A 21,416-nucleotide genomic window follows, 5' to 3' on the forward strand; every position below is an offset into this window, starting at 1 on the left:
GAATCATCTGTGCACTCTAGGGATTTGCCCCAAGCAGCAATGATGCAGTGACTTGCGGCTTCCCAGCAAGAGAGAGTAAGGCAGGTAGCATCCAGACTGGGCATCGGTCACGATCCATGTGGTGCAGGTTGGGTTGTTGGGCCCAGAGTGGGTGCTACTTGGGTCCCTCAGGGATTCAGCTGATGGCAAGGGGAACACCTTTGGAATCCTTGGTTTGAAAATGCAAGTAGGGTCCATCTTGTGTTGCAAAAAATCATTCTGGCACTATTGTCACTGAGATCTATGATGGTATTCAGAAAAGGGGTGGATGGCGGTGCATAAGCAGGAATAATAGGGCTACTATAGTGGGTGGCACAATCGGTATTGCAGGCCCACTAGTGGCATTTACTGTACAGGCCCTGGGCACCTATAGTGTGCTGTACTTGGGACTTACAGGTAAATTCAATGTGCCAGTTGTGGATAAGGCAATATCACCATATTTGAGAGTACAGAACACCTGCACTTTAATACTGGTTAACTGTGGTAAAGTGCCCAGAGTCCTAAAGCCAACAAAAACGAGGTCAGAAAAAGTGGAGGATGAAGGCAAAAAGTTTGGGGTGACCCTGCAGAAAGGGCCAGGTCCAACATGCACACATAGGCTCTACAGTGGCAGGCTTGCAACATGTTTAAAGGGCTTCTTAAGTGGGTGACACAATCAGTGCTGCAGGCCCACTAGTAGCATTTAAATCACAGGACATGGCTATATGGTATACAATTTTGCAAGGGACTTACAAGTAATTAAATATGCCAATTGTGTATACACTAGTCTTACCATGGTTAGGGGATAAGCATATGCACCTTAGCACTGATCACCAGTGGTAAAGTGCTCAGAGTCCTAAAGCCAACAAAAATGAGATCATAAAAAGAGGAGGAAGGCAAACTGTTTGGGATGAACCTTCAGAGAGGGCCATTTCCAGCATACCCAATTTAACGGTACTCATTTTAAGTGGAAATAGTTGATACTGTTGTTTTTACAGCATCTAACATCTTAGCTGTCTCGAGTTCCAATGCTCTATTTCCTACAACATTACTTGAAGTTTCATAATAAATCCAGGCAAAAAATATCAGTATTCAAAGAATTTCACTGACATTACACTTCTTATGGAAATAGTCAGTTTTCTATAACTATCTGTATCATTCAGGTCTTTAGTGTTCTGGATATTCATAACTGAACAAGTGCAGACAAAATTCACTTATTTCCCTACCTTCATGGGCGGCCATTGCAATCTCCACAATGCTTGTCACATTTGGGGTAAGTTTGGTGAAGAAGGGGATTTTCACAGCATGTCGAACCCAGCGGCAGATGTTTCTTACCAGCTCTGGATCCTAAAAAGAAAAGTCACAAAAAGGCGTTAATTGAACTAATTTGTTAAACCTGCAGGTTCCAAGAAGAAATTAATTCATGCAATCTGTTGCACAATGCATGTTTGTAATTGTGAAGCAGAGCCATTGCACATGTTATTAGTACACTCAGATGAAAACTGGAAGAACTTTTCATCTGACAGACATTACATCCCCACGACTATTTATGAGAGTATCTGCCATCGAACAAATGGAAACTGGCATTCATTGTTCCTCACATAGTATAATGTAAGGCATTCACCCCATAATGTTGCTACAGTTACCTCACTTGAAAAAGTCTCCAAATACTTATAATTTGTTGGCAGTATACACAAGTGGTCGAGTTAACCAAATTGCCTGGGGTGACTCAGAAAGTTGCATCCCCTTTTGCCTTTCTGGAACAAAGTCCTATTACAAAGGAGGCTGCAAGCTGCCCTGTGCCTTCTGTAATACACATCATGCAGGTGCAATGTTGTTTCCTTTCAATGTATAGTGGGTGTTGCCTCACATGCACTGAGCTGTAACCACATCTAAATGTAGAAATGGGGCATGACCATATTATACTCTCAGGGCCATGAGCAAAATGATCCAGAAAGAATGCACTAAGGCCCATATTGATACTTTTCTAGCACGCATTTGCATCATTTGTTTTACGCAAAAGCAGCGCAAACTTACAAAATACAATTGAATTTAGTAAGTTTGCGCCGATTTTGCATCAAAAAACGATGCAAATGTGCCACTAAAAAAAGTATAAATATGGGCCTAAGTGCGCCCCAACCAAAGTTTGACCCCAGTTACTGCTGCCTCAGGATATATTCTTGGAGTTGGCAATGAGGATCCTTCATGCATTCCAGACATACTTAGGCTGTCCTTTTCCACTGATTATTTTTTGTGGTTTTCAGTGGTGTTTTCAAACCTTTTAAAGTCAGTGCTTATTGTTGTTAATGTGGCTGTCTAACTCCCAAAATAGACAATACTGTTTTTGCTGGTGTTTGCAAAGCATGTTTTTTGCAGGGATTGTTATAAAGCACATATAAAATTTAAAGGAGAAGTAATGCAGGGTATGTAGTGTCTTCCATTGACAGTGTGTCCAATGGACACATTCTAGACTGTTTAAGAATATAACGTCTATGTATTGTTACTCCCACTCACACTGACATCTCATTACCCTCTCTTACATCTCATTACCTCTCACACTCACTGTATCAGAACTCTATCTGGTTTATAGGATTATTAATTGATTACAAAGGATGATGCTTTCAAGTCTTTTAATAAACAAACTTCCTGGACATTGTTGGGGGTCAGTCACCTACTGATTACTGAATATTATGGCACTGTTGGGGTGGGTCAACCCTGCCAATAGCATAGTGCGTTTTAAAACCTATAAAATTAGCTTTGCACATGATTAATTTGCAGCTTTACATTCTAAGGCATCTATAACTTAATGATTTAGGCATGCTCACTGCTGCTTTTTTGTACTCTTTGCCTGACCACATTAAGGTGAGTCTGATATTGTGTGGACGTCGGTCCGGAGTCGTCCGAAGTCGATTTCCTTGGATTTCCACCAGCTTTCCTTTCAAGGGCCCAGGGACTGGATAGGGCACCATTTGTCAGAGCAGGAGTCTCTCCCGAGACTCCAGGTGCTGGCAGAGAGAAGTCTTTGTTGTCCCTGAGACTTCAAACAACAGGAGGCAAGCTCTAACTCAAGCCCTTGGAGATTTCTTCACAAGATGGAAGGCCCACAAAGTCCAGTCTTTGCCCTCTTACTCTGGCAGAAGCAGCACTGCAGGAAAGCTCCACAAAGCATAGTCACAGGCAGGGCAGCACTTCTTTCTCAGCTATCAGCTCTTCTCCAGGCAGAGGTTCCTCTTGGTTCCAGAAGTGTTTCTAAAGTCTGTATATTTGGGTGCCCTTCTTATACCCATTTTAGTCTTTGAAGTCACCTTTCTTCAAAGGGGACTCACACCTACTTGTGAAATCCTGCCTTGCCCAGGCAAGGCTTCAGACACACACCAGGGGGTTGGAGCTGGCATTGTCAGAGGCAGGCACAGTCCTTTCAGATGAGAGTGACCACTCCACCCCTCCCTCCTAGCAGAGATGGCTAATCAGGAAATGCAGGTTACACTCCAGCTCCCTTTGTGTCACTGTCTGGTGTGAGGTGAAAAACAACCCAACTGTCAAACTGACCCACACAGGGAATCCACAAACACGGCAGAGTCACAGAATGGTTTAAGCAAGAAAATGCTCACTTTCTAAAAGTGGCATTTTCAAACGCACAATCTCAAAATCAACTTTACTAAAAGATGTATTTTTAAATTGTGAGTTCAGGGACCCCAAACTACACATGTCCATCTACTCTCTAGGGGAATCTACACTTTAATCATATTTAAAGGTAGCCCCCATGCTATCCTATGAGAGAGACAGGCCTTGCAACAGTGAAAAACGAAGTTGGCAGTATTTCACTGTCAGGACATATAAACCACATTACTATATGTCCTACCTTATCCATACACTGCACTCTGCCTTCGGGGCTACCTAGGGCCTACCTTAGGGGTGCCTTACGTGTAAGAAAAGGGAAGGTTTAGGCCTGGCAAGTGGGTACACTTGCCAAGTCGAATTTACATTGTTAGGTCTGAGACATGATTACAGGGTTACTTGTGTGAGTGGCACAACCAGTGCTGCAGGCCCACTAGTAACATTTGATTTACACGCCCTGGCACCTCTAGTGCACCTTACTAGGGACTTACTAGTAAATCAAATATGCCAATCATGGATAAACCAATCAACATTACAATTTACACAGAGAACATATGCACTTTATCACTGGTTAGCAGTGGTAAAGTGCTCAGAGCTAAAAAACCAACAGCAACAGGTCAGACAAAATAGGAGGCAGGAGGCAAAAAGATTGGGGATGACCCTGCATAAGCAAAAAAGTCGAGCAGGTGTCAAGTATCCCAATGGAAATGTCTAACTTTAAATCAGTTCTGACCTCTTAACAGACATCACATTATATTCTGGGTCTTGAATTTCTGCTGTTAACATTGTAACTTTGAGTTCAAAACCCCAGCAGTAAAGTGCAGTTGGGTAAAACCTGGGATTAGCTGAAGGTATCACAAATAACAATTAGACACCTTGCAGCTACAGATTCTGCTGGTATGTGGAAAGTCCTGTATCATGTTTTCACCATTATCCCATTTGCATTGTGTCAGAACTCTTTTCACAGATACCTATCACTGTGCCTTGCATTGAATGTTTAAATACTGTGGTATTTGACAGTTGACCTGCTTTCAATAATGGCTTGTTAGAAAAAGGGGGCTGATGTATCAAAGGATGTTAACCATTCTGTGCCTAATGAGGCAATCATTTCACCAATAATTGAAATAATTAAACGCTGCCAAAAGATCAAATATGATTTTAATATTCACAGATTCTCTACATTATGTAAAATAATTAGATCACACCTAAAACATGCTCCTAAACACTGCACATTTAATCCAAGCACACCAAACAGAGAAAACAAAAGGAAGAGGAGAACAATAAACAATATTAGTGACATCTCTAAACAATAATACTTAAGTAGAATCATCTTAGACCAGTCTTTCCTGCTGCTTCCTTGTATAACAAAGTTACATTGTTTTACTCCTTCTTTTTAGTTCATGATTGTGCAGATTTTTATCAATGTTTAGGTTTACACTGATGAGGGCTGTATCATTAGTGGTTGGGTTTTATCTTCTATTAAAGGTGTAAACCTAAAACAGGATAGCCTAGACATACCTAACCAGGACTACAATTACAGTGTCCATCCCCTTTAATAGTGGGTCCGTGGTCAATCTCAAAATGCAGACCTGGCATGTTCCTGCCGAGACACGGGCAGTGTTGCAGGGATCACAATAGTCACGTTTGGGGAAGCTTGCACCCTCCTTTATTGCATTTCCATGCTGCTTGCTTTCTGCCTGTTTATGCACTCGTTTTCAGAGTTAGCTCATTCTCTGCAGATAGAACATTTCCGAAATGGGACACTTGACTGTGGTGTACTTTGTGTACACCAAGTAAAAAGCAGTGTGGTGCACACCTAGGCCCACTAGCTCTACTGTAATGTGGCCCAGCTATACATATTGTAATCTCAAAAACCCCACTCAAGGGTCAGAGAGGCACTTCCATAGAGTGGTGGATATACAGGCAAGCTTTGCTCTTTATTTCCATTCTGCACGCTTTCTGCCTGCGTATGCACTAATTTTCAGAGTTAGTTCATTCTCTGCAGATAGAGCTTTTTTTCAGATTGGGCACTTGACTGTAGTCTACTCCGTGTGGCCCCAGTAAAAAACAATGTGGAACATACTTAGGGGGTCATTCTGACTCCCGCCGGCCGCGGTAACCTCAGGGCCGGCGGGAGCCGCCAGAATACCGCTGCGCGGTCATAAGACCGCCGCGGGTATTCTGGGTTTCCCGCTGGGCTGGCGGTCTTGGTGGGGCCCTGTTACGGGCTGCGCCGCCATGGAGGATTCCCCAGGGTAGCGGAAAACCGGCGGTACAGCGCTGGTTTTCCGTTTCTGACCGCGGCTGTACTGCCGCGGTCAGAATGCCCTTGGGAGCACCGCCAGCCTGTTGGCGGTGCTCCCGCGGTCCCCGGCCCTGGCGGTCCATGACCGCCAGGGTCGGAATGACCGCCTTAGTCTCTCTATCCTTACTATATTCTGGGCCTAGGCACCCTACACTGCTGCTACAGACACTATACTATAAAGATTAAGGAGGGGGTGTTAAAATTGCCTATCTTAGTGCTGGTGGTGAGCTCCTCCCACGTGGGGGATGGGGCACACTACTGCAGCTCCATCCTTCAATATCAGTATAGTGCGTAGCTCATAAAATCCTTTAATATTGTAAGTTAATAGAGTGCTTGCTGTAAACTCAAAGAACTGGATACATTTTGACAGAAAGTGGAAATGGAGTTTAGAAACTTGTTTTGGTCATACTCCTGAATTACATGTAACTTTTTTAATAAGTTAGGTGCATCTGTTAGTGAAAATAAGGCCTTTGGGTACAACTGGCAGAGCATTGGCTCATTAACAGTGTATAATTTGGAATGCTGAGGTGAATGGATGACTGTATGTATTTCCTCGACTAATCTAGTGTTCATTTGTTCACAACCTAAAGGTCTTCAATGCAAGTAAGCTGATCTCAACATAGGTGTTTAATGGATCTATGATTTTATGTTAGTGACAGTGATACATTTGTACAAATAATTAAATTCAGGGGTTGAAAGTATTTTTTTTTAAGTGGCAGTTACTATTGCTGCCGAATACTACGTCCCTCATTGTGACTTCGACGGTCTTATTAGAAGACCGCCGAAGCCGTGGGCGCCACTTTACCGCCAGTGCTGGCGGTATATGTGGCTCCCTATTATGACTTTTCCGCTTTTCTGCTTCCATCCGCTGGCCCAGCGGAAAAGTCACATGAACATTGTAGCCGGCTCATAATAGAACCGGTGGCAGTGTTGATGTGCAATGGGTGCAGCAGCACCAGCCACGCATTTCACTGCCCGAAATTTGGGCAGTAAATTGCACGATGGGGCTGTGCCTGGAGGCCCCTGCACTGCCCATGCCAAGTGCATAGGCAGTGCAGGGGCCCCCAGGGGCACCCCAAGTCCCCCTTACTGCCAGCCTTTCCATGGTGGTGTTTACAGCCATGGACAGGCCGGCGGTTGGGGGACTCATAATCCCCAGGGCAGCAGTGCTGGCACTGCTGCCCTGGGGATTATGCCTGGCGGTATGTTGGAGGGGCTGGTGGTATGGCCGTGGCTAATGCGCCACGGTCATAATCCACTGGCAGTATACCAACAGCCTGTTGGCAGTGTTACCGCCGGTGTACTGCTGGCCGCCAGGGTCGTAATGAGGCCCTAAGTTTGCCAAATACTTAGGGGGTGATTCTAAGTCTGGTGGGCGGCGGAGGCCGCCCGCCAGACTTCCCCCTCCAAAATACCGCTCTGCGGTCGGAAGACCGCTGAGGGTATTCTGGGTTTTGCACTGGGCTGGCGGGCGACCGCCAAAAGGCCGCCCGCCAGCCCAGTGCAAAACTACCTTCCCACGAGGACGCCGGCTCCGAATGGAGCCGGCGGAGTGGGAAGGTGCGACGGGTGCAGTGGCACCCGTCACGAATTTCACTGTCTGCAATGCAGACAGTGAAATTCTTTGTGGGGCCCTCTTACGGGGGCCCCTGCAGTGCCCATGCCATTGGCATGGGCACTGCAGGGGCCCCCAGGGGCCCCACGACAACCCATACTGCCATCCTGTTCCTGGCGGGCGAACCGCCAGGAACAGGATGGCGGTATGGGCTGTCAGAATCCCCATGGCGGCGCAGCGAGCTGCGACGCCATGGAGGATTCAAATGGGCAGCGGAAAACCGGCGGGAGACCGCCGGTTTTCCACTTCTGACCGCGGTCAAACCGCCGCGGTCAGAATGCCCAGCGGGGCACCGCCAGCCTGTTGGCGGTGCTCCTGCGGTCCCCGGCCCTGGCGGTCCATGACGGCCAGGGTCAGAATGACCGCCTTAGTCTTGATTCCTCCTCATGCCCCTAATTTAGAACAGCTTGCATTTCCTGTATCATTATCACACTATTGCAGGATGTTTTTCATCTCAGCTTGCTCCCTTTGTTAATGTTTCCTATCTTGATTTTCTTTCTCCTTCTTCTGCTTCTCTATCCTGCAATGGAGCAAGGCATGATGAAAAAGAATAAGGGCCTCATTACGACACTCGGGCTAGTACTTTGAACAATGAATTCTGGATTGACGGTATTAATCTAACCAGTGTTTTTCCTTCTATGTGTTACCTTCGGGATTTGCTTACTTAGCACTAGGCCAAGTATGATTAGAAAAAGGATGTAGTTCAAAGTATGAAAAAATCTATTAAGAGGAACGAGAAAATAAATGTATTAGACCTTGGGAGACATTATGATAAAGATTATCCATGTCACATAGCAGACAGGCTTAACTTAGGGGTTATGTGTAATGTTTTTATGCAGTATCAAAACAGGAATATTGTTAAAACACAACACGAGAAAAATCCCAAGCTAAAGTAGAAAAAAAAGTAAATTTTAATAAATTAAATGACACCACAACAGCAAAAATTAGGGAAACCGGAGTTATGGATTGTTACATTTTAAATATAAAAACAGCATCATAAAGCATTAAGCGCCAACTGTGGTCATCTGGTTATGCTTGGGTGGTACCTAAGCACAAGCAAAGGCCAACTGAGATGGAACAATGGTCGGACACTGGAGTTAGGCTTGATTCAGTCAGTAGTTTTATTTTCAGACTTAGGACCTGATTTAGATATTGGCGGACAAGTTACTCCGTCACAATGGTGATGTATATGCCACCCGTCAAAATCTAAATCCCGTAGGATTTAATGGGATTTACCTTTTCAGGGGGCAGGATATCTGTCACCATTGTGATGGAATAACTTGTCCACCAATATCTAAATCAGGTCCTGAGTCTCTGATATGGAAGTTAAAAATCCTCAGCGGGGCAGGCAGCAGGTTGTGGTTGAAAGAACTCTATGAATTCAGATAGACATTAGACAATGTCCTGGTAAAGCCATTTACTTTTGGCGGGAAGGCTGAGAGTGGGGAAAACTTGAATTTTATGCACAAGCAAGACGCTTCACCAGCCAGACACTCTTAGTGACATCACCCTGTGAAAATCTCTACCTTTGGACTTAGTCACCCTTTCAGAGCATGGATTGTGAGGGCTTCAGGAGTCAGGAAACCTTCTCTGCAGGGTCTAGATGAATCAGACATGCTGCTGAAGAAAAGTTCTGAGCCACAGCGACCTGAATCTGTGCCTAGTGGCAATGCTCTCTCATTGGATAGGCTTGGCACATTTGTTCTGGTCTTCCAGGGGCTCTTGAAGCCAAAAAGTTTAAAAATTTCAGGTCTCAGGAGATGATAAGAGTAGTACACTTTGACACTATCCAAGGTTCCAGAACCTAGGGACAGCACTTTGAGGTCAAGACTCACTCAAGCGGAGTCCTGCAGCAGGGTCCAGGGCAGATACAGTTGAAATGGCCAGCTGGACAGTTGCCGAAAAAGGCATCTTGTAGCTTGTTGTGTCCCTGTAGCTTGAACAGGAGAGCACTCCTAGGTTCCTTGGATCCCACTTCTTTGTCCTGTGTACAAGATGGACATCCATTCCTGTCTTGTAGGCTCTTCTAAGGTCACAGACAGCAGGTTCAGTCCTCTTCTGTTCTTCCACAGGTCCAGAAAGAGATGTCTGGATGGTGCTATAGGTGCCATATTTATGCCTGCCACTAACCTGTGGTCAAGGGTAACTCCAGGCTCCTCTCTAAATATTGGGGGTAAAAGTGTGTCTAGCTCAAGGTGTGGGCAGGAAAATGAGCAATACCTCCTCTGTAGTCACTCTAAACCACTTCTGAGGGCAGTTCCTACTGGGATGGTGCCTGCCTGACTGGGGAAACAAAGGAGGCCCCTTCCTAGGTGTTAGCTAACATTTGTCTGTAAGGAGGTGGACCTCTTTGAAGTTAAACAAGTTCCTAGGCACGGCACGGAGATTCCTCCTGCCTGAGAAACAGAAACACCTCCCCATACTCAAGGCCTTTTCCCAGCAATTGGAAGTGTTTCTACATCTCATCAAGAGGCTATTCAGCTCCCAGATGACAGTTTGGGCTCACATAAATGGTCCTCCAGAAGCTCTAGACAGGAAAGATGTAACTTTCCAACAGTACCATTTCCAGAACATTTATAACAAATCTGACTTCACCAGTGAACTGGGTTTTTAATAAATATTGAAAAAGTCCTAGAATGAAATCTGTAGGTGTTTCTAAGGTATAGATAACATTATCAGTCTCAATGCTTTTCAGTGGAATACCCAGCCATGCTACAGTGAAATAGCATTTTTGGGTTTTTTCACCGTGAGGTCAGGTGTAATATTAAATTATGACACGTCTTACTTTTAAATACCATGGGCCATGCTTTCCAGGCAATAAGGTCTGCATACATGTAATTTAGACATATTTAAATGGAAGGTTTAGACCTGTCAGAAGCAGTTATTGTGACAGGATGAATGTACAGTTCAAAACTGCACAGCCAGGCTACAAATTGTAGGCTTGTAACATTTGTTCTACTCTTACTGCTCTGGGTGGCACGAGTGCTGCAGCCCAAAAGTGACATTTAGCTTACAGGCCCTGGATAACCGGGAGGCGGAGTCAGAAAATGATGCACAACCCGATTTGCGTAAAAAAGTAATGCCTGGGTCAGGGCAGGCGTTAAAATGGGGCAAACACACCACTACTTAAGGAAAACACACAGAAGCAACAGCAGAGCTCTAAAAGGAAGACATGAAAGTGCTTTTCATCCAGCATGAACGAAGAAGAGGAGCACAGGACCAACAGCAGCAGCTTCCACAACACCAGCAGGGACCCCAAAGGCAACGCAGAAGGCAGGAGAGGATATTCCAGACCAGGACAACCCTTTTGGGACTCCGGCAACAAGACATCATCCAGAGGTACAGACTGAACTGGCAAGCTATTCAGCAGCTGCTGCGCAACATTGAGCCACAGTCGGCACCCAGCTTGCAGACAACCCACATCATTCCACCTGAGACCAAGCTGCTAGCTGTCCTCCACATGTTGGCAAGTGGCTTGTTTCAAACCACTGGTGCCCTGGTTGCCGGTATCTCACCCCTCATTCTGTGCCTTCCTACCCAAGGTATTGGATGCCATCATCTCCCTCATACCCTGCCACATCAGCTTCCCCAACACACAGCTGAAGCAGTAGGAGACAAAACAGGGCTTTTACCAAATCAACGGCTTCCCACACGTGCTTGGTGCCATTGACTGCATACATGTACGCATTGTGCCACCTGCTGCAACCGAACATCTATACTGCAACAGGAAGCACACACACTCCATCAATGTGCAGGCCATTGTCGATCACCGGGGATTGATCACCAACATCGTGGCAAAGTATCCTGGGAGTGTACATGATTCATTCATTTTCCGCCACTGCACCATCAATCAACACTTCCAGGATGGACAATATGAAAATGGCCTACTTGTTGGTAAGTACAGAAACCTACTTATATACACACAGCACAGCAACCCGGTAGGACACACAACACATACACCACTCCATTGACACATGGCCAGGAAGACACTGAGGTTGTGACACTGGTAGTCATGTTTGATATCCTGACGAATGGGATACACACACATGGACAAATGACAGATGCTAATAACAACAGATGCCACTCCAGAGACACCAGGGACCAATTTAAAACAACACAATGACAATGACATGGCCTTAATTGGCAGTACAACTTGGAAGATGAATCTTTCAATATCACATCAATAACAATCAATCAAACACCCTTCCAAGCAATACGTACTGTGTAAGGGGTGTGTAATGTGTTTCACTGCAGGTCAAACACCATGAGACACATAGCATGATGATGATGACTCTAATGAAGGTGACATGGAATCATTGAGGCTGTACCAATATCTCACATCACTCCTGCTCTGACATTGACCACTACCAATAAGCAAGTGGACTGTGCTAAGAACACATTTTAATGTGACAATATTGAAACTGCACATTTCTAGACATACGGTTTGAGACAATTACACATATACACAACAGATGTACAGACATATGGACCTTCTGACACTCAAACCATCAACCTCACAACCAAGTTAGCCAGCTGAACAGTACCAGGTTCAGTAGTATAGGTACACGCTTGAACATGAGTCAACTCGGTAAGGGCAGATAAATAGGCCTGCAGAGAACTTGTCACACATGGGATATTTGTGCATTGTCAATTGTCAACAATTCAGTGCGGACAACTTCTGGAGATGTGTTGTACATTGTCACCTAGCCAGATCAAAGGGTCTCACTGATGTTTAACACATTCTATTGCATATGTTAAATTGGATGGCATGTCCAGGCCACATAAATGCAACTGTGTTGCCACCACTGTGGAACTGATTCTGTGTATGGAAGTATCATGTCACCCCCAGTTAAGACACATGGACACCTCTTTCACATGACATAATGCAAGGGAGTACACAATGTACTGCAAGTCTACAAAGATACCGCTGACATCCGGTCAATCAGCCAAACACCAGTTCAGATAATGAAACAACCCAATGCTGATGGTACATCCTAGAAGCCTAGGATTCCACACAATAACACAAACACAGATGAGTCACAGACACCACGAGATAACAACTGCCATTCAAAGTGATAATCATGGTGCAAGCAACATCAACATTTTCTCACTCATTTTCTCTTTCAGCTGATCAGGGGTATGGCATCCAGCCATGGATCATGACCCCATTTGCAAACCCAAGCACAGCATCAGAACGGGCCTATAATGAGGCACATCAGAGGACCCGCACCACAGTCGAGAGGTCTTTTGGCATCCTGAAGTCAAGATTCAGGTGCCTCAACATCACCAGAGGAAGCCTCCTATACTCACCAGAAATGGTCTGCAAGATCATTTTGACCTGTGCCATCCTGCATAACATTTGTGTAAGGAGGAACATTCCCCTCTATGAACCAGATCCACAAATGGCTGAAGAGGAGGAAGAGGAGGACGTTGTCCATCAACATGAGGGGGACCATCCAAACACTGCAGCAGGATTGTGTCGGAGACAACACATTGTCCAAAACTTCTTTTAACTATAATCACCATCACCACTGTCTTACCATATGTCATTAAACACCTATTTTAATCACTATATCATGGTCTTCGTAATCATGTATGCATCACATTATCCCTAAGATTCATAATCAGAGTGTAGCCTCATGGAGCATTGCAGAAATACAGATTAGGATCCTGAAAAATCCTCATCACATTTGATGGGTATGAATGTAAAGCCAACTTCACACACACTGTAAATGACATATATCCTGTCTATTTCACATTTGAAGGGCAATATCAGAGGACCACAGCTATGGCACACATACATGTTGGCAACATGGTTCATTGCAGCATATGCCACACAACAAAGACACCATCATTCAACAAGGAAAAAACTTGCCATGTTTTCTGTCTCTCCCCACCCTTCTCTAGGGGGCCCTGTAAATGAATTATTTGTACCCAGATAATCCTTCATCTACACACACCCATACTCACATTCTGACTCCAGTGTGCTTCCCTCTTGAGTATGGTATGCCATAGTAATAGTTCATCTGTCTGCATGGACTTCTGGTCAGATAATGCACTGCTTGGTAGTATGTAGGAACTGTTATCACCTGCCCATTGCTTCCCATGTGAAAGGCACTGTTGGCCTTTTGAACTTGATTCTCACCTACAGGACTTGTGAGAGACTGAAGCTGCACACACCTGTGAGCACTTCCTTGCAGACCAGCCATTTGAACATGTACTGCCCTTGCTGCTGCCTGGAACGGCATAGAAGCTGCCATTATAAGTATATCCCTGTTATGCACTGCCTTATACAGGCCTTGGGTTATTGTGTAATGTTGCAGCACACAGGACAAATACAGTTTACATTTTCCACTGTGTTGTTCCAGCTTTGACCAGTCTCAGTCTGCTCACTGTGTATTTGCCTTGTTCATCTTTGTTCCTGACTGACCCTGCATCCTGTTAGCCTGACTGGTTCCTGTCTTTGCATTACCATAAAGGTTCCCTGTGGATACATTTGTATCATTGTTGCTTTCCATGCCCTCACTTTCTTCCTGGGGTATTGTGTCAGGTAGGTCTACGATGAATCCTCAAATACATTGTATAGCGTAATCAGTTTACTTATCGTATCATGGGGTGGGACATGTCTTCAAATAGCCTAATCACGGCCCATCCCTTGTCTGGGTTTCATGTATGCATGAGTTACAAATAGTGACAGTGTACCATGGCTGTATGCATGGATTGGGTATGGTGCCTCCAGCACAACAAACAATGTTAGATAGTGTGCATGAAATGTCAACACATGTTTGTACCCTGACAGTCCACACACTGATTCACATCGGCCCCAACCTATTGATGGGCACATAGCTGTGAGATTAATCAGCACAGGGGCACTGATGTTCCTGGCTGCAGTGGGAATTTTAGAGGCCACCTTGTGTACAAATGTTGAGAGGAAACCTGCCGGTTTAAAATTACTGATCCATAACTTTGTGAGCACACCAAGGTTGCCCTGTTGTCAGTCTCATAAAACATCTGCAGTGCCATAGCTGGACTATCCCCATGTGTGTTCTCAATTCCTCTTTGGCTTTTGTTCAATTCAGCTATGAAGGATACTTTGTTAATGCAGGGAATGGCTCCACAGACTCATGACTAGACCTGCACGTAACTGTGACAACATGGTCCCCAATAATGACACAGGCTACACATGGGCCCACACACTTGAACTGGACACCTTTGTGCAATTAACCACTGGAAATATGTGAACACATGCTTCTTGGTCTGCTGGCCCTCCACTGCCACAAAAGAAACATAGGTCATTTATATGACTCAAACTGTGGAGTGACATTACATTTGTGGATTGGTTTGGGGACTAGGTGTCACAAACACTGTACCCACATAGCATTTTCAAATGGGTAGTATCGAAGAAAGTGACCAGGAAGTGGTATCCAACATTCCAGGACATGTGATTGCTTAGTCTTGGATCATTGCCTTGATCAACCGTCCTCTATCTATCCCGTGCATGGTTTGTCATGGGAGATGCTTTTGTCCCAAAAATCTGGGAAGTTCACACAGCATTTGTTGCTACGTGTATACCAAACACATTTCCTTCCTCATTTCCACACTGAATAGCATCTGATGGTTGTCCACATTGACAACACATGCATACAAGCACATTTATGAAAACATGTCTTGTGATGTTCACACAGTGGGACATCTAAAATTGTAATAGCCAATTCACACACATTCACACACAGGCAATGAGTTGCTGTATTAAGTTTGTGTAGCCTTGCTATCCTCTACTGACGCACAACCTGCTCAAACTGGGTAATACCAATTTGCATTCCAAAAGTTTGGAGATCTATTGCATCAATGAAGAGTGCAAATCCGGTACAACAACTACAGGACCATGGTCTGCAGTAGTGTGATCTGCCACATGTGCCCAGACACTGGAATGCACAATGTAGGTGCAAACAACCTATCTCTGTATAGTTACAGCTGTCATGTACTATAAAATTGTGAGAAATGACCCAAACCCAGTAAAATACATAAATGTTGACGCATACACGTAAAAAAAGATGCACAATAGTCAAAAAACTTCACATATGCATAGAAAAATGACGCACACTGCCTTCATACATCCATTGGCCCTGAGCGGTAATTCCCACACTGTACCCCATGAAATTGGTTAACAATGAAACATTTTTGAAAATATGGATGCGGGGTAATTTCTAAGTATGTGCGTCAAGAAAAAATTATGCACAGACTGTAAGCGTTATAATATTTTGACGAATCATAAGAAAACGCACCGCATTTGAGGCAGGAAGTGATGTAATAGGATATCCTGTTTACAGAATTGGTACAGTGGGTGTACTTTCACTTTCACTTTGCAGTCTATGATTTTTCTTGACTGTGTGGCTGTGTTTGGACATGTCTCTCTGTGAATATTGTGAATTTGTCTCCTGTGTGCTCTTTATATTGTCTTTTGGTGTTTTCTAAGTGTCTGTGGTATCCTGTGTAAGTGTATTTTTGTCATTTCTGGTGTCTAATTTTGTCTTTGTACTGTTGGGAGTCTGTTGTGGGTAGTGTTAGTTTGGGGATAGTTGGGCTGTTTTAGGGTTATTTACTTTTCATTTCCCTCTCCTCCTTTCCCTTAATTTTCCTCTGTACCCCTTAATTCCTTTATTATTTCAGTCATGTTGGGTAGGCCACGTCTGGGTAGAATGGGTGAGGAGGAGCTGGGAGGATTCATTTGGCTGTTGTGCCACTTCCTACCATTGATGATCGAAGCAGGTGGCAGGGTGATACAGGGGTAGCACACAGAGGCAAGGAGGCTCCGGTGGTCAAAGGTCCTGTACCATCTGCAACGTGTCTACAACACACCACGCAACAACCATCAACTCAAGCACCGCTGGGCTGACCTTGTTGCCAGGGAGCAAGACCTGCTGGACCACCTGGGGATTGTGATTGGTGGCCCTGTTGGTGAGTACAATTCAGAGTAATGTGCACATTTAAATGCTCCGCATTGACAGTAGCAGATTTGTTCATATGCTGTAGACAAAGTATTTGCACATGTGGAATGCAAGTTAAACATACAGTGGCCCTGAGTTATACAATAATTGCTACACATTACCATCATTTGTGGACACAATAGCTGCACTGAGTTACATAACACAACTGGAGCTTGTAAATTAGTGCTGCCTTCACGTCAATCGATGATGCCAATGTGGCTCTAACATATGTTTTAGGCATGGTCTGTGAGTGTACCAGGAAAGACATGTTTTTCACCAGATATTTTCAAGAATTAATATGTCCCCCAATTATTTCTGATACATGTCTGAACTGGATTCTGACCCATAAGTACCAAGTTCTTCTAACCTCAGGTAACATCTTAGGCTGATAGTTTGACTTGGTTGTGCCGCACTTAAATTAGGGATGGATGCCAAAAGTAATGCACACGGGTTCAAATCTAAATGTTTGGTGTTACTTTCCATAGCAGTAGCACATAAAATGAAGCAAATGATAGAAATTGAGTGATAACAACTATCTATGGGCCTCTGTTCATTGTACCTGTGTTTTTTACATTGGTCTTGGGCACAATAACTGGAACAGAGCTAATGCATTTGCCATCTGTTTACTCTACAGCCATGAACTTCTCATAAATTATGGGATCATCATGGGAAACCTGACATTGGGGAATGCATGGTCACAATGCATTACGTGCATGATGTCGTGCAAGGGTCCCCTGACCAATTCCATCATACATATAAAGTTCCCAAATACGTTGCTAGTTTTGTTTGGTACACGCCTGCTGATCTAGTGCAGCATATGTTTAATAACTACCTTCCCAGTATGGAGGTTATCACCGACATGGGTGTATGCTAAGACCAGATGACCAGCATTCCTGTGACTGCTGCTATTCCGAAGGTAGATACAAATTGAAACCTACATCATCATGATTGACACAGTGGTACATTTGCTAAAACCATGTGTTAATAACATGACAGTGTCAGTTTGCTGTATAGCCGCTGATCACCCAACTTGGAAAATGTAAGATGATGAATGTGGCTCACTGTGATTTCCAAAACCCATAATGGGTACACAGGGCAATGAGTGGCACATTTCAGGTGCAAATGACTACAGCTGTGCCCATGTAGTTTGTCATGGATGACTACAATTTACATTGTCAGCATATCTCTCCTTGTTGTATCCAAATATTAAAACTGGTCAATCCATTGCTAGCCTCAAACTGTCACCAATTAATGCCCAGGATCTGTGCCATTATGGTGTCATAGGGGGCAAATGTGGCTCAGGCTACACTGTTAATGTAGCATATGTAACCTACACACAACACAGGCCCTACATGTAAGGGACCATAGAAAGCATGATAAATCTTTACCTTAAATCAACCCACAGGTGTGTCACACAGTAAATTAGTGTCCCTTGATGCACAAGCCACAATACCTGAGTGACTGGTATTGCAGTGCTCCAGGAAAGTGGCTTTGCATGTCTCTCATTACTACAAATGATGAGAGGAGTACACTCCATAAATGAGTCTGCAACCAATTGATGGAGCATGTTTGTCACCACATGATAGTTAGGGCCACTGCATGTGTGCACATATGTGTGTCTCACTCACTGGAGTGACCAGGTCTGTACATGTTTACAGTGGTATGTCTGTTAGAGTATCATCATGCCTGAGAGGCTGGACTTTCAGATTTAATGTTCCACACAGTAATTTTATTTTAAAGTGTTGTACAGTGCACAGATATTGAGCACATTTCTCCCTTCCATGTTTTACAGGTGGACCTGCCCCCTACACAATCAGAGAAGTGGCTTGATTTGCAGACCCAGATACATCCAGTAAGTGTTGATATTTCAGTTTTGTGTTGTGTTTGCAGCTGCTGGGTGACTGACTCATGTGTGTTGGACACATAGCAAAGTATGATGTGCTGGTAAATAATCTGATATGTTACTTGAATCAAGTATCATTTTTTTCCATCTTTGAGTTGGACAATCAGTAGCATGTAGTCAAGTTTTGGGATTGTAGTGCAGCCTTGTAGGCTTGGCCATGTCAAGAGTGTGACATTTGTATTTGGAATTTTTATTAAGAAAAATTAGCAGAGGTCCATATTCATGATTTAGTCAGCAAGTCAGACCCTGAATCTCACAGAATAGGGATGCCAAAGTCTTACCCACAGACTTGAGACTCCCTGTTCACTAATGAACATGTTCAACTGTATGTTTGACTTCCTAGCAGCATCTAGCTCCACATGTTGTGCTACGTGTATGTGGCACTTGAGTGCAATGTCATAGGTGTGAATGCAGCTCATGGCCAGATGTGTGCTTGCTTCTATCTGCTTGTTGTAAGACAGGTATTAGTGGTATTAACTGATGTTGACAATTGTCTGCATTTACAAACATAAATGTTAATGGGATTGTCCAAGGTTTGGGTGTATCCTAGTTGGACATCCTCCTTACCTGTGGTGAACTGCCCAAACCCATGTATAGCTGTCCAAAGCTTCCTGGGTGTCCTTGATGTTTGAAAGTATGTGTTGCTTTCCCATCCCCCGAGGCACAGGCTTAGGGTTATGAAATTTGTACCTAGGTGTGATGATCCAAGTTTAGTACACAGACATGTAAATCTGTAAATCACTTTTCCAAACCTAGGGCACCCACTCATGATTCTAGCCTGGCAATTCCATTTACAAATCACAGATCTTGTGGCCCTTGATTGTCATCCAGACGATAGTCATTAGTTGGCCTGTCACATGTTGAGGACTTGCAGCATTTCTTACGTGACTAATGGCTGAACAATGATGCATAGGCTATTTAAGTTGTTACACATCTTTTAGAGCATTGCTGTGCTGTTAGATAGGACATGTAGGACATGTGTAGGCTGCGTTTGCATGTACTTCCTCAGGAAGAATCTGTGATCTGTATGGTGATATGGCCTGTTTCAGCTACATTAGATGTATTGTCTGATTTTCATCAGTAGCTATATCACACAATGAAGTACCTAATGTTTGGCTTTATCTTTTTTAACAGCAGCCAATATGAATGGCATCCAGATTCGTAAGTTTCAGCGCCGGGCGATGCGTTACTGCCACATTCTGGATGTGGAGTCTGGGTTCCACCACATGGCACGCCGTTATCGCCATGAAAGAGCCTCAGGAGTGTGGAGGGCATTTGCCCAAGGGGGCCCTTTGGTGTCCACAACAGCCGCCACCACCAGCACCACCACTACCACTACCACCCAGGTGGCACCAAGGATATCAGGCACCACTGCAGGACCGTCGACTTCCACTGCTCCAGGACCAGTGACAGCAGAGCCTGCACCTCCCCTACAAGCATGGCACCACCAACCGGACACACATCTACAACTGGCACTCAGACCACCCCTGCTGCAGTCATTGACCCTGCAGATTTCCAAAGGATGCAACGTGACATGCAACGTATGTTGTGGAGAATGAACAGGCTGCAGCAGGAGGTGTCACATATTAATAAGAGGGCACGTGCAATCAAGAAGACCCTGCGGAGGGCGAACTTGTATCAATTATACTGTTAGAAATGGGGTTTTTGGTTGGCAGTCAGGTTACCCCCTGTCCAAGCAAAAGCCCTCACTCTAGTCAGGGTAAGTCACACACAATCCAAGATTATCCTGTGCCCACCCTCTGGTAGCTTGGCACGAGCAGTCAGGCTTAACTTAGAGGCAATGTGTAAAGTATTTGTGCAATAAATCATACAATACCACCATATAGCAACACAAAAATACACCACACAGTGTTTAGAAAAATATATAATATTTATCAGGATAATTGTAGGTCAAAAAGAATAAAGTTGCAATGGGAAATTGTAGAGATATCACTGAAAAGTGATATAAAGTGTCTTAAGTCTTTAGAATATACACAAAGTCTCTTTCAAGCACAAGTACCTGGTTTAGAGTGGAAAAATCTCCTCAGAGGGCCACAGAGGAAGAGGTGCGTGGAAAAAGGGTGTGTGCGTCGATTTCTCCCCGGCACACACGGACTCGTGTCGTTATTTTCCACGCGGGGAAGTTGTGCGTCGTTTTCCGGCGCGCGGACAGTCTCTTTCTGTGGATCGCGGGGATTACCAGATGTCACGGGTCTGTGCGTGGATTTTCCTGCTTGTTCTCCGGCTGCGCGTCGGTCTGTGGGGCTGCGCGTCGAAATTACGATCTCACGGCAGGCGTCACGTCAATTTCTCCTCTAGACGTCGGTCTGCGGGGCTGCGCGTTGAAATTACTATCTCACGGCAGGCGTCGCGTCGATTTCTCCTCTAGAGGTCGGGCGGCGTTATCCTTGCGAAGCCGTGCGTCGGATTTTCGATCGTCCCCAGAGCGTCACGTCGGTCAGCTTCGGTGTGCGGCGTTTTTCTCGCCGCGGAACAAGCTGTGCATCGAAATGTTCGGCGCACGGAGCGTCCAAGTGAAAAAGAGAAGTCTTTTTGGTCCTGAGACTTCAGGGAACAGGAGGCAAGCTCTATCCAAGCCCTTGGAGAGCACTTTCACAGCCAGACAAGAGTTCAGCAAGGCAGCAGGGCAACAGCAAGACAGCAGTCCTTTGTAGAAAGCAGGCAGGTGAGTCCTTTGAGCAGCCAGGCAGTTCTTCTTGGCAGGATGTAGTTTCTGGTTCAGGTTTCTTCTCCAGCAAGTGTCTGATGAGGTAGGGCAGAGGCCCTGTTTTATACCCAAATGTGCCTTTGAAGTGGGGGAGACTTCAAAGAGTAGCTAAGAAGTGCACCAGGTCCCCTTTCAGTTCAATCCTGTCTGCCAGGGTCCCAGTAGGGGGTGTGGCAGTCCTTTGTGTGAGAACAGGCCCTCCACCCTCCCAGCCCAGGAAGACCCATTCAAAATGCAGATGT

The 21,416-nt window shown here is 44.8% G+C and overlaps 1 protein-coding gene across 1 annotated transcript in view; it reads right to left on the bottom strand.

Moving 5' to 3' along the window:
• Positions 1-21,416, bottom strand: part of DPYD (dihydropyrimidine dehydrogenase) — a 3,199,941-nt gene that overhangs the window by 700,638 nt on the left and 2,477,887 nt on the right. Inside the window, exon 17 of the mRNA XM_069232136.1 lies at positions 1,245-1,365. Coding sequence (XP_069088237.1) covers positions 1,245-1,365 — 121 coding nt within the window. The remainder of the gene's footprint in view (positions 1-1,244; positions 1,366-21,416) is intronic.

This window comes from Pleurodeles waltl, chromosome 4_2 (genome assembly GCF_031143425.1).
Source record: "Pleurodeles waltl isolate 20211129_DDA chromosome 4_2, aPleWal1.hap1.20221129, whole genome shotgun sequence".
In the NCBI taxonomy this organism is placed as follows: domain Eukaryota; kingdom Metazoa; phylum Chordata; class Amphibia; order Caudata; family Salamandridae; genus Pleurodeles; species Pleurodeles waltl.